This window comes from Myotis lucifugus, unplaced genomic scaffold, assembly GCF_000147115.1.
Source record: "Myotis lucifugus unplaced genomic scaffold, Myoluc2.0 scaffold_9, whole genome shotgun sequence".
Classification (NCBI taxonomy): domain Eukaryota; kingdom Metazoa; phylum Chordata; class Mammalia; order Chiroptera; family Vespertilionidae; genus Myotis; species Myotis lucifugus.
The window spans coordinates 11,125,045-11,139,491 of NW_005871057.1; the positions used below are offsets into that span (position 1 = coordinate 11,125,045).

General features: G+C 38.1%; 1 protein-coding gene across 9 annotated transcripts in view; it reads right to left on the reverse strand.

Moving 5' to 3' along the window:
• Positions 1–2,085: 2,085 nt before the first annotated feature.
• Positions 2,086–14,447, reverse strand: part of KITLG (KIT ligand) — an 88,602-nt gene continuing 76,240 nt past the window's right edge. For all 9 annotated transcript variants that reach the window (XM_023749785.1, XM_023749783.1, XM_006084002.3 and 6 more), the window contains one exon: positions 2,086–6,618. In XM_023749785.1, coding sequence (XP_023605553.1) covers positions 6,549–6,618 — 70 coding nt within the window. In that variant the 3' untranslated portion in view covers positions 2,086–6,548. The remainder of the gene's footprint in view (positions 6,619–14,447) is intronic.

Genomic DNA, 14,447 nt, shown 5'->3' on the forward strand with positions numbered 1-14,447 from the left:
ATGCTACTGTAAAAAAGAAGGAATTCTTACTATTTGCAACAGCATCGACGGAACTGGAGAACATTATGCTAAGTGAAATAAGCCAGTCAGAGAAAGATAACTATCACATGATCTCACTCATTTGTAGAATATAATGAACAACATAAACTGATGAACAAAAACAGATCCAGAGACAGAGAAACATTGATCAGACTGTCAAACCTCAGAGGGAAGGTAGGGGAGGGTAGGGGTAAGGGGCAGAAATCAACCAAAGGACTTGTATACATGCATATAAGCCTAACCAATGGACACAGACACCAGAGGGGTGAGGGCATGAGTGGGGTGGGGGGAGAACATGGGGGGTCAATGGAGGGATAAGGACACATATGTAATACCTTAATCAATCAATAAAATATTCAAATTAAAATTTATTTTAGTTCTAAACTTAATATTTGTATGAAATTTGGGAATGCACCAGTATAAGTATCCTTGGTTCTAGCTCTCATGTTATTTATTACTTAAAGGGAAAAACAAATTAGCAATCCTCCAAACATATTATGGAGATGGATTGAGGAGGGCTTTGGAAGCCATGTAGGTGAGTTTGCGTTTTATCGCGAAAATGAGAAACCAATGAAGTGTTTTAACCAGAGAAAAATATCATCATATGTCTCCATTCACTCTCTGTACAGCTATTCTAATGTGAGGAACTGATTGAGGAAAGGCTGAATCATGGCATGTGATCAGTTAGGAGGCTATTGTAGTTGGCTAGGCTTACATTGGTGGGAGTTAATATAAAGGGTGAGCTGAGGAGGGGGCATCAGCGAAGAAATTGTAAAAAATGGTGGGGGAATTCAGTGTGTTGTCAAAGCTGGGGTCTTGGTCTCAAGAGTCAAATACCAACCTAAGATTAAGCAGGATGATCATTCATTCTCTAAATCACATAAGCCATAATGGTGTTTGATTTTTGCCATTCTTCTTAGAAACAAATACCGGCTTCCCATTGCCCCTAAGAAAAATGTCTTCCCTCTTTGTTATAGCATTCGAGGCAAGGAAACTTATCTCTCTATAAGTTTCATTATGCTCTACTAGAGGCCCAGTGCACGAAATTCGTGCATGGGTAGGGTCCATAGGCCTGGCCGGTGATCAGGTTCCCTGCCTCCTGACCTCCCTGCCTCATCCTTCCCTTGCTCCCTCAGTGCCCCACCACCACTGCTGGTCACCCGCCATGTTCTGTGCTGCCCCCTGGTGGTCAGCGCACGTCATAGTGAGTGATTGAACTCCTGGTGTCCTGGTTGAACTCCCAAGGGGACAATTTGCATATTAGCCTTTTATTATATAGGATAGGCTCAGGACACACTGGCTTGATTTCAGGAAATAAGCTGAGAAATTTTAGAAGTTCCTGCTCTCAAGAATACTGGGCATAATTCTCCTTTTTTTTTTTTTTTTTTAAATATATTTTATTGATTTCCCACAGAGAGGAAGGGAGAGAGATAGAGAGTTAGAAACATCGATGAGAGAGAAACATCGATCAGCTGCCTCCTGCACATCCCCTACTGGGGACGTGCCTGCAACCCAGGTACATGCCCTTGACCGGAATCGAACCTGGGACCTTTCAGTCCGCAGGCCGACGCTCTATCCACTGAGCCAAACCGGTTTCGGCAAATTCTCCTTCTATATGAAAATTTGTTTCATTCTTGTGTTAGCCTAGACATCAACTTCTCCATGATCTTCCCTCTTCTGTGTCCATTTCTCTTTCCTGCATGCCCTAAGCACATTAATTGGACCTCATATTTACACTTAGGTAGTTACTTCAATGTGTCTTTATATCTACAGTGGTTTTCATATCGTCACTCCAACCAAGTTAGAAACTTCTTGAGATCAAACAGTGTGTTAATTCAATTTTATCTTCCCTGATTAACATATATTTTAGGGACCAATAAATAATTATTGAATTAAAATGATTTCTTAATTTCTTCTGTTCATATTACACTAAAATCTAGATTACTGACAAAGTTTCCATAGAAAAATTTGATTTTAGCTTAAATATTGAACCATGCTGTGAATGTATGTGGTAACCTTAAAATAGCAAATGACAGGGCAAATTTATGAGAGTGCATAAAATTCTTTATTTAGAACAATAAAGTATATGTATATATAATGTAATTTCAAATTCAAACCTGTATAAAAAAGGTCAGGACATATACCTATTTTAAAAAGTACACATACAGTATATACACATACACATCACATTTTACAACCTTTTTTATTTAATTAAACTTCAGTCATAATAAAACTATTTAGAATAGTGTTGACATACATTTACATTACAATATGCAAACTCCAATCTGACTGAACTAGCAATATATCTGTGCATCCATCTAAATGTCTGAATACTTTTCACGTCTACCGATTTAAAAAACTGTGGCAAGTGGGACACTGTAATCACACATTAACCCTTAGAACACAGGAGAGTAAGATATTTTGATTGGAAAATGTTATTTAGTTAGTCTTACAGCTCAGAAATCAAGTATCTGAAAAATACTATGGTTTTTAGCTTAAACAGTTATCTTAATTTTATTTAAACAAAATCATAAGGATGTAGTTGGAGATAGCAGTTATCAGTTTACAATGCTTAGCAAACATTTTAGGATCATGAAAATCCATTTTAATATGGATTATTTCTAAGACAATAGCTTGTTAGGAAATGAAAGTACTATTACTTTATCTTTACAAACAAGGGCATTTCTAGGTTTGTTCATGGAAAGCAGCAACACCATACAGTGTGTGAGCTGAAACTGTAAATGAACTAGTTAGAATTTCAATCTGAATGTTTATATTTTAATGCCAATCTAAAAATAATATTGTTTCAAAGACAAGCTAGCTTATTTTAAAATTCTTATCCCACTTTCCAATTTAAAATGAAATTTATGAATTTCCTCTTTCCAAATGGGTTCTAAATTACCTTTTGGCATTCAAGAAACATTATGAGCATCTTACATTTTCTGCTGTTAGCTTTTAAGAAAATGAGAAGATTTAAATGCCTAATTTGGTACATTTCCAAATGTTACACACATCTTATAGTATCTCTTCCCGACTAAAATGCAGTAATGCTGTTCATTCTTCTGAAGTGATCCAAAAACATTCGTTTAAGCAAAGCAAATGCCATCTCTGTGTAAATGGTTATCCAATTCACTGTACATGAGACTGAATTTCACTTTTACTAATGGACCCTATTTACATTACAAACAAGAACAGCAATGACTTTTATGGTCAAATTGCTTATTCACGAAGATCAGAGTTGGATATTTTTCATGAGACAGTTTCAGCTCTATTGTCAGTCATATATCGATAGGCTTCCCATCTAATGTGAGCTCTCCGAGTTCATCATATAGATAATTACAAAACTGAGAACCAATGAGGGAGGTGATTGACCTGTTTCAGTTAATAGCAGAGGTTTCTTACAGTTTTTCCCAACATTTACCCCATTATGCGAAACTGCCTTTTGGAAAAATAATTTTTAGTTAAAGAAGCATAGATATGAAATGGCTAAAAGCCCTATATTGGAATTACATTTTGAAACCAAAACCTAGCTTCAGAAAAATATTAAGAAATATCCATGAATTCCGAATAATTTTTTTTTGTTAATTTAACTTCAATTGAATTAAAGTTCCAAAATATGCCACAAAATTTCTCCAAAGTATTTTAATGCTCAATGAAAGGTGTTTGTTACTAAAACAAACACTTCATTATGGACACCTGCTTTTTCATTTTTCACATGCTTAATCCTTTCTAAAGAGGATAGGGTACTTATTCTATTATTGTATTTTAAAACAACCAATTTGTCTCTGACTCTTTAAAAAGTGGCAGTGTGGTGAGCACCTTAGATAATAATACAAAATTCAGGAACACTTTGATATCACTGGGCAGGAACAGTGTATCACAGAGCCAGTTTCTTTCTTTTTTTAAAAAATATATTTTTATTGATTTCAGAGAGGAAAGGAGAGGGAGAGAGAGATGGAAACATCAATGATGAGAGAGAATCATTGATTGGTTGACTCCTGCACACCTCACACTGGGGATCGAGCCTGCAACCCGGGCATGTGCCCTGACCCAGAATCGAACCGTGACCTCCTGATTCATAGGTTGACACTCAACCACTGGGCCATGCCGGCCGGGCAAGCCAATTCTTTATAAACTTGGGTTCTACCAAAATAGTGCAAAGCTTTAGGTATAATTTAGAATCAGTAGACTTCTGAGATCATTTTAAAAGGCAATTTCAAAACACTGATTTATAAAGAAGAATATTCAAACATATGCCAGATAAGACAAAGCAAAGATATAGATAATATATATTTTTTCCTATCTTAAAGCAGATATGACACAGTTAATGCCCAAGCAGCTAGCATCTAAAATAATGTTCAGCATTTTTCTATTGTTCATGAATTTTATGAAACTTCAGTGTTTTAAAAATTGGTAATCCATCTACCTCTCAATGAACCAATACATTTAATTAGGCAGAATATAGCTCCCCTCGCCAACTATGCCAGATTTCATAAGTTGCTGAATTTGTTTCTTTAACTCCATTGATTAGGATCCTGTCCTTGAATGTTAAAATCCAGCTACTAGCTGAGAACAAAAGTACACTTATTGTACTCTCCAGCTCATTAAACAGCAGTGCCACATGCCTAAGAAAATTGAAACCATTGGTGAAACAAGTCGAACTATTACTTATCAATTTTCTCAATCTACTTATGACCTACTCACGTAACTCGCATTCACCTATGTCTATTTTCCTCAAAACAATCCCTGTCACATGCCCGAGACAGGTCCTTTCAGCAATTAAACTGATCTCTGGTTCTATTACTAATTGATTATACCACGGGATATCTGAGGGCCTAAATAAGGTAATGCAGCTTCCCAAAGCACTGGCTTATATTTTAGAAAAAATGACTAGTGTTTGAGGAACCACAGAACTTTAAAGAAGGAAGGGATCGTAGAAATCATTTGGGCTCTTTGGTACAAAAAGAGATCAAAGGCCACGTATTGAAGTTGTGTTTGGATTAGCTTTGAACATAGCTAAAATCCAACTACACTAGAAATTCTTAGAATTAGAAATCAAAGGAAAGTAGCAGTTTTTCATGCACTTTTGTATCACTACATTTAAGATGGTCATCTGATGGTGGGAGTACATGGCAATAATGTTGTTATAAGGAGTAAGTGATAATGGCAAGCTTTGGATTCCTTTATGTGCATGCTCATGATAGAATAAGAGAACCTTCTCCAAAATAAGTCATCAGAAATCATTCTTTCACTGTAGTCAGATGTTTCTTTGACCATAAAAAAAAAAAAATTGGCAAGGGAAATTCACATGATGTCTCACAAGTTCTAGTTTAAAAGCACAACGTCCATCTTGGGAATTCCTGCCAAATTCACTCTTAATATGACAAACGCTGTCATACATTTTAAATAGCAAACTGACATGCATAACTACATAAAGCTCTCTTTTTATTTAATTCATAAACCTTAATGGATATAGAGTGCCTGATTTTAAATAAATGGATCCTTTAAAAACAGATAATGGTGGTTATACTATAAATAAGTAGAGTTTCCTGATTCCTTGCATTCTTATAAAAGCCAAGTAACCTAGTTTCAACACCCATATCAGCATGTGGGTGTTGTGGTTTTCTAACCTTACATACTAAATATCATAATTTATTTTTACTCTCTCCCATGGCGGAAATCAAAAACAGGACCTTCATACATTCAGCAATTTCTCCTAAGTCCCTTTCCATAACTCTGTAATAGTTTTAGAATATAAACATTTTGTAATATATTTTGCAAGCATGATTTATACACCCGACAGCGGTCAAGGGAAAAGGCCGCCCGCACCAGGGGAGACGGATGTCCTCCTCGGCGACTGCCCTGCTGCTCAGTGTTCATAGCTTCTTTGTGCGATGACTCTTTGGGGGACTCTCCCCTCCGCAAAGGCATCACTGTTCCAATTCGGTACCAGCCAACGGTGCCCCTTTGTCTCGTGCGATGTGGGTGAGCGTGGTTCACATCAGGAAGAGACTCGAGATCAGACCCATATCATTAGCGCTAAGAAGCTGACGTGATACCCACTCCAATCACTTTTTCGTCCACTGCTCTGAATATGTGCAGTGGCTGATGCTATCGAGTTTTTGTCTTTAAAGTTCTTCTAGGTCCCTTTGAGAAAAATTATTACCGCAACTATCCAGCTTGAACGCTACTTGAAGGGACCGAGATAACTACAAACTGCAGGTTGTAACTAAAAATAAAGCGATGTGGCTTTTCAGCAATTAGACATTTCTGGAGGCATGCAAAATGGGCGTGCAGTCTGGGACACGTGCTTTCTCTCCCAACATCAGTTGCAGGTTCTAAATGACACCACAAGTCCCCCAGGTCCTTAAAGTAGAGTCCTGCTCCATGCAAGTTCTTCTTTATAGATGATTAATGCAGTGCCAGTTTCACAGTAAAACACTTTGTTCCAATTTCTGAATCATCCATATAGAGTCATGGGTAGCAAGAACAGGAAAAGACGCGGTCTGTCACTCCAGACAGAATATGAATTTGTTTAAAGCGGCTTCATTTATGAAGCAAACATGAACTGTTACCCACCTAGAGAGAAAAGACAAAGAGAGAGATTATGGTATATATCTGCTTTCTGCCTCCTTTTCATTCCCATTACATGAACTCATGTGACTAGAGAATTAGATTCAGATTACAATGTCTGTTTCACTTACACAGCCTAAAATGACTTGACAAATGTTTTCCTAGATGCAGTGATCAGTCACTCTCTATGCTCTCCCTGGTAACATTGAACATTATCCGAAATGATTTTATTGTTTATTGCTTGTCTGCTCCTATTGAATATATGGAGCTTTGTCTATCTTTTTTACTTACTGCCGTATTTCAATACCTAGTACAGTGCCTGACATAAAATAATACTCAATAACTATTTCTTGCATGTAAGAAAGGATGAATGGATATCCTGTGGCTTTCATACCCAAAGCATCCCATAGATTATCTCTATTATTTGTGGTAAGAGGGTTCTTAACCTATGTAGCCTTGAATTTCTCAAACAAGGCTGTGGAAAGGTAGCAGACAGGTGGTGAGGGGAGAGGGCTTGAAGGACAAAGGCAGTGGTGTTTAGAGAGAGGTGAAGTGGACTGAGATGGAGTAGCATGAAAGAGATAGCTGGGACAGGTGGAGAAGCTGGTCAGAGGCCCAGCCAGTAACAGCTTCCTGGTCATTGCGCAGTGCCAGTATCTGGACTGCCCGCCAGGTTCTAGCAATGGCTTCTCCCAATGGAGGAAATAGCAGCAGCAAGATCTCACTCAATCCTGTCAAACAGAAAACAGAAAGACAGAAATCCTGGCACCACATCCTGACAAAGTGTCTGGGAGGTTCATTTACCTGGGGACCGCTTACTGTACTTGTCCAATCGTGAAAGCCAGGCTTTGTTTTAGTTCTTCTGCGCTGGTGTTAGACCACTGAGCTTTGGACTTAGCTTTCAGATTTTGCAACTTTTGAGTGAAATATTTGTACTTCCTTGTCTATTTATTTTTATTATAAACAGTATCTTCATGTTATCTTCAACCACAACCCTAAATAAATGTGCATTTTTGCATTTCTTTTCTTCCCTACTCACTATTTCCCCCCTTATCTCTGTACTTATTTATCACTCCCAGAATCAGATCACTGGTTTTAAGCTATGTATGAAATTCAATAGTGCGAGTGATAAGAAGTACAGTATTTTTCCCAGTCTTTCTAAATGCAGTATACTAAAAACCATATTATATGACAGTTTATCAAACAGAGAAATTTAGGAACTAGAGAACCTGTGTTTAGGAATGCAGAATTAAATCCTGAAGGAAAACTAAGAGGCATTAAGAGAAATCCAAAATACATAGCAGATATTTTAAAAATAAAGTTTAGTTAGAAAAGCAAGAGGGAAGAGCAAAGATATCTATATATATCTATATCTATATCTATATCTATATCTATATCTACATCTACATCTATACCTATATCTATATATCTATCTACCTATATTTATATCTATCTATATCTATATCTGAATATATTGTATATAGATATATGTAAAAATTGTATATAGATATATGTAAAAGCTATGAATAATTTAAAATTATAAATTTAAATATAGAAAAGCAAGATTACAAATCTATTTCTTATTTTGTCCCTGGATTATTTAGCAAAGAAAAGAAACTTGAAAGCTGGCAACTGTTTTCCCAGAGAATAAAACTACAATTTTTATAATAATACTCTGGCTTTTTACAACAACCTCATGAAATAAGCAGGGTGAGTATTATTATCCCCTTGTTATATGTGAAAAACTTGGGCTTAAAGGACAATTGACTCATTCAGGAACCTACAGCTAGTTAAATCTTCAGAGTGAAGGCTTGAACCCAAGTCTAATCCCTTCTAATCCTCAGCATTACAATGTGTCTATAGAAAGAGAGCTCAAAAACAAAAACTCCAAAGCTCCAGACATTCTTAGGAAATACCTAGTGAAGAGTCCTATTCTTGCCACTTGGTAAGCAATCATTCCCAGGAACTGTTCGCTCAATGACCCATCTTGCTCAACTCATGCCCATCTGTACTCCAATTCTAGGATCTGTTACATTCTGGCTTAGATCTATAGGAAACTTCCAGATTAGGTTTCTTTTAGGAAATCTCTCTACCAGCCTCATTATAATAAGAACTACTTCCTACTCTTACCATGCTGGAGTAAGTCAATAAGCACTGCTAACCCAGTGTCTACAAACTCGTGCTATTTACTGTCAACCACCCCGGGCCTTCTGGGTGACTATGCAGTCCTTCTACCAAGGTCTCAATTAAAATTCCTTGTAGAAGACTCCCAAATGCAGCCCCGACTGTTCTCTGAATTCCAGTCTCTCGTATTTGGCCACAGGTCAATATTTACTAACAGCTCCTTCTATTTTCTTTTCACGGCACCACTATCTGGTTAGTCCCAAAGGCTCCATGTCACCCTTACGACCTCCCTGGAATGTCGAGCCTCACATCCCATCAGGAACTAGGAATTGTTGATTTTTTTTTTACTGCAATGTCTCCAAAATGGCCCAGGCTTTCCTGTTTCCATGGCCCCGACCCTAGTTCAGATCATCATTCTCGCACATTTGTTTAGAAGATGGACCTCCTAAGTGGACCCCCTGATTCTAGTTCACCACTCGCGGTTATCTGGCCTCACTACATCTGATTACTTTCCTAAAACTCTGCTTTGCTTGTATCACTCACATCTCTTCTGAGCCCTCCAACGGCTCCTTCTGTTACTCAGTAGAGTGTAAGGCCCATGCTTGGAATTTTTCAAACTGATCCCACACTTTCTTCTCAGCCCTTTAACGCTTTATGTGTGACCTCCACTGGAGTCCGACTGGACAAACTGACTCTGGAACACAGTCTACACTTGGTCTCTCAGAATTAGCTTGTACCATTTGCAGCATCCAGATTACCCCTCACCTGTGCTAAGAAAAATTTACCAATCGTTTAACATCTACCTCAGTACCAATGCTACCTCCATTACCCGCACAATGAAGCCTTTCTCTGATTGCTAGTGATTTTTCTCTCCCTTCAAATAAAGCAACTGTCTATGGGTTTGCATGGTGCAATTCTAAGGGATCCCACCCAGACCAATAGAGTGATGATGCAGGCACAGCCTATACAACCATCTGCAATGGCCTTACCTCAGGTCTCTTATTGCATTTTCCTTGTAAGCTCCTTTAGTTACTTTTTAAACTTTTTCAAATAGGTTATTATGCATATGTCCTATTTCCTTTTGTAGGCTATAAGCAATCTGAGGATACAACTAGGTTATATTAAGCTTTGCATTGAATAATGCAAAGAATGAAGAACGAAGAGCAAAATCTTCCTATAATATATTCCATTTCTCTCAAACTGTGCTGTACATAACCCAATAAATGAAAAATTATAGAGGAATGTTACATATGGATACTTGGCATCAGCTAATTGACCAAATGGATTTTTAATTTTTCTTATAGACATTTTTCATGTCTGATGTCAAATAAACACAGTTTTAGTATATTTTCTCTTAGAGGCACTTTCTTTTGTTTCTAGTTCATTATTTTATATTCCTTCCTTTTCTTGTATTTAAAATCTCAAACTCTTGCCCTAGATGATTTGGCTCACTGGGTAGAGCACTGGCCCACAGACTGAAGGGGCCCAGGTTCGATTCCACTCAAGGGCATGTACCTCAGTTGCAGGCTCAATCCCAGTCCCTGTGCAGAAGGCAACCAATCGATGCGTCTCTCTCACATTGATGGATGTTTCTCTCTCTCTGTCTTTCCCTCTCCCTTCCACTCTCTCTGAGAAAAAAAAAAAGCCAATGGAAAAATATCCTTGGGTGAAGATTAAAAAATAAAATAAAGAATATCAAATTCCCCTCTTCATTTCCAATTGTAGGTTATTTCCTTTGGAGAACTAACTATTCCACTGTTTCTGTTCTAGTGTTCCAATATTTGTCCTGATTTAAAATGTGAGTGAAACTTCCATTTCAGGTAGAAATCCTCACCATAAATCTGAGTCATTCTCCCTGTATTTCCCCCTTTCTTGTTAACCAAGAAAATGAATATAATTCAAATTATGTCTAAATTTTAAAATATATAATTACAACTCCCCATTTCGTTTCTATCTTGGTACTTTTTACTACTGTTATTCTTAGTTTTCAGCAGATTTCTTCTCCCATGTCAGAGTCTGCTCTCCCAAACCTTTCCCTGAACCACATCCTTTTCCCCAAATTATACTCAAAGTTCCTCAGAAGTTTTAAACTTGTATTGGTATAGGGGCAAGCAAAAGGCTTTCCTCTATACAGTGGGTACTCAATAAATGATTACAAATGATACACATTTTGACTTTGGAGTATGCAGATTTATGATAATAAGCTGCCCCTTTTTTCTTCCTTTTTCCTATCTTCAGCATTTAACTTATTTACTTTGACATACAAAAGTCTACTTTTGTTCCTATTTCCAGAAATTTTTCTGTGTGTTAATCCTCACCGAGGATATTTTTTCCATTTTTTTTTCTTTTTAGAGAGGGTGGAAGAGAGGAAAGGAGGGGGAGAGAAGAGAGGGATGGAGGGAGAGAGAGACATATGTGAGACAAATAGAGAGACACATCAATTGGTTGCCTCCCCTACCAGGGCCAGGGTTCAACCTGCAACCCAGGGCACATGCCCTTGACCGGAAATTGAACCCACAACCCTTCAGTGCTTGGGCTGATACTCTAACCACTTAGCAACACTGTCTAGGGCTTATTGCCATAAATTTTATTCTCACACTAGTAGCCCAGTGCATGAAATTCGTGCACATTAAAAGGGAATTAATTGCCCTAACCGGTTTGGCTCAGTGGATAGAGCATCGGCCTGCGGACTCAAGGGTCCCAGGTTCGATTCTGGTCAAGGGCATGTACCTTGATTGCGGGCACATCCCCAGTGGGGAGTGTGCAGGAGGCAGCTGATCGGTGTTTCTCTCTCATCAATATTTCTAACTATCCCTCTCCCTTCCTCTCTGTAAAAAATCAATAAAATATATTTTTTTAAAAAAGGGAATTAGCGGAGATATTTTAATATTGCTATTTGCCCTTTCTCTATAATAGAAGTGTGAGAGATGAAAGGAAATTAGTAAAATGTATATGAAAATAATATATAAATTTATTAATAAATAAACAGTAACAAAAGCATATAACAACAGAGGCATGATATAAAAATGACAAAAACATGATATGAAAACAACAAAAACATGATATAAAAACAACAGTGATGCAAACAATGACTGATAAAGTGATTAAACTTATTCTAATATCTCCCTGTACAGCACATTAAGAGTGAAAACACTTTCAGAGTGCTTGACTAATTTCCCTTGTGATGAAGTATTTAGAACTTTAACTGTAACGTCACATGCTCTTCAAACTCAAGAGAAAGCAACATATAACTGACCATGTGCGAAAACGGGTTCAGGTAGGAATAAGCCTACTCTGTCTAGAGTTTGTCCTTGTGATTTATTAATAGTCATCACAAATGCTGGCATCACAGGAAACCATCATCGAATCAATTTAAATGGGAGGCCAGTGTCAGATGGGGACAAATTAATCCTTGGAATCAGAACAACCTCTCCTGCAGATCCTGTTAATACTTCAGCTTCGATAATGTTAGGTCGTAATCTTTTGATAATAAATCTGGTACCATTACAAAGACCCCATTTACTATTGAGATTTCTCAATAGCATGATGATTGCACCCACTTTCAATTTTAATTTATGACACGGCATTCCCGAAGGAGTAATACTATTAAGAAATTCGATGGGAAAATTTTCCTTTTCAGCATCATCTGTGGAATCAATGGAATCATCAGTCAAATATGTGTGAAATCTCCATTGAGTATATCCAAAATTTCTTCATTTAATTTTTGAACATGCTCATTTTTTGGACAAAGAATTGCTCGTTTAGATATATTTTTAATATTATCTATAGATATAGTATTTCCAAAGGTAACTTCAATGATAGATCCATTACAAATCATTTCACAGGGGATTTCAATAATATCCATTCCGAAATGAAAACTGCTATCAAGTTTGCCATCTCCAAGTTTTACCAACCATCCACTATAAGCAGAATCCTCTGATCTCATATTTGTTGTAAGAGACAACTTTCTGAAACATCCCCAAACACTGAAGTACTTTACACTTGTTTGTACTATGGCCAATCAACAATTAAAATTTTTTATCTTATTGAGGCAAGAACACCTAATGTGAGATCTCCCCTCAACACACTCTTATTTTATGTACACACTGTAGCATCGTTAACTATAGATATAATGTTGTGCAGCAGATCTCACGATCTTCTCCCTACTTGGTAAACTTTCACTTGGGGTTTATTCATTCATTCAGTTGTTCATTCAGCAAACACTTCCTGAGAGTCTACAATGTACTGGAAACAAGTGAGGAGCTACAGCGAGAACCGGGCAGGCTTGGTTCCTGTCCTTAATGCTCCCCCGGGCTAGTAGACTGATGCATAAGTTGCTTGACTACAATTGCTTTAAAATGCCATGTTTTTGTCTCTTAAACAAGTACCCTGGGTTTTCCCATCACATAATCAACTCTCCAAATGTCACAGGACAAAGGCTACAATTAAAAACACATGATTAAAGACCCGTGTGCCAAAACAGGATCCCAGCAGTGCAATCCAAAACCGCACAACAGAGGACATTACTTGCACTTTACGACTCAATTAACTATTTAATGTGTGATTTGGGATGTCTGGCTTAGGGGGCTGAAATGGCAGAAAGGGAAGATACAGTGAGGCTTGTATTGTGGTTGGGGACAGAGAAATAGATTCCTAGGCCAAAACAGTGACTTCATCTTGGGGAATGTGACTCCAGAAAATAAAAAGAGTTGCACTAGGGTTGTATTCATTTACATCATATCACAGGAAAAATGAGCCTAGAAAGAAGTGAGGAGTCATGCTTTGGACACATTGATCAAGAGCATGTTTAAAGGCAAAGATGAAGTCTGTGCAGTAGAAGGTTAAAGTGTTAGAGAAATGTGGGGCATCGTTATTATTGTATCATGTGATTTTTGGATTGTTGAAAACGATGTTTTATCCCGTGGTTGGCAAACTGCGGCTCGCGACATGTGGCTCTTTGGCCCCTTGAGTGTGGCTCTTCCACAAAATACCATGTGGGGGTGTGCAGGTACAGTGCGACTGAAACTTCGTGGCCCATGCGCAGAAGTCGGTATTTTGTGGAAGAGCCGGTATTTTGTGGAAGAGCCACACTCAAGGGGCCATAGAGCCGCATGTGGCTCGCGAGCCGCAGTTTGCCGACCACCGGTCTATACCATCTAGGTACCATCTGGGAGAGTTAGTGGTCATGAGAGAGTATGGGAAGAACTAAGGAGCATGAGAGAATACTCAGACCGCACTGTAATGAATGCGCTCAGGATTCCACGGGCATAACAATATTAAGAGCCGGTTGGCAGAAGTGCAAGTGAGAAGAGCATGAATCCATCCATGCTGGACCAGGTTAGTGCCATTCAGGGGGCTCCCCAACAGTGTCTGGAGTTTGAACACCAGTGCCTTCTAGACGTGTTTTCTCACTTCCCCATCCTCCCAGCCCTCTGCAGACCTACACAACCACAGCGGGTATCTGTCAGTGGTTAATATTCAGTGCATCCTGGACTCTGTACTGTGATGAGGCACAATGATTACCAGACATGTGGCAGGCGGCACTTCACCTTGACAGTTCCCCTCTCCTGACTGTAAGATATTTTGACCTTTTCTCCTTTTCCTTAAGATGGCAAGGAAATGTTTTTAGTTTTTGTTCTTTTCAGCATCTAACAAATGAAATACTTTTTCTATCGTTACAGTAGGTACACCTAATTGAAATTGATTTTATT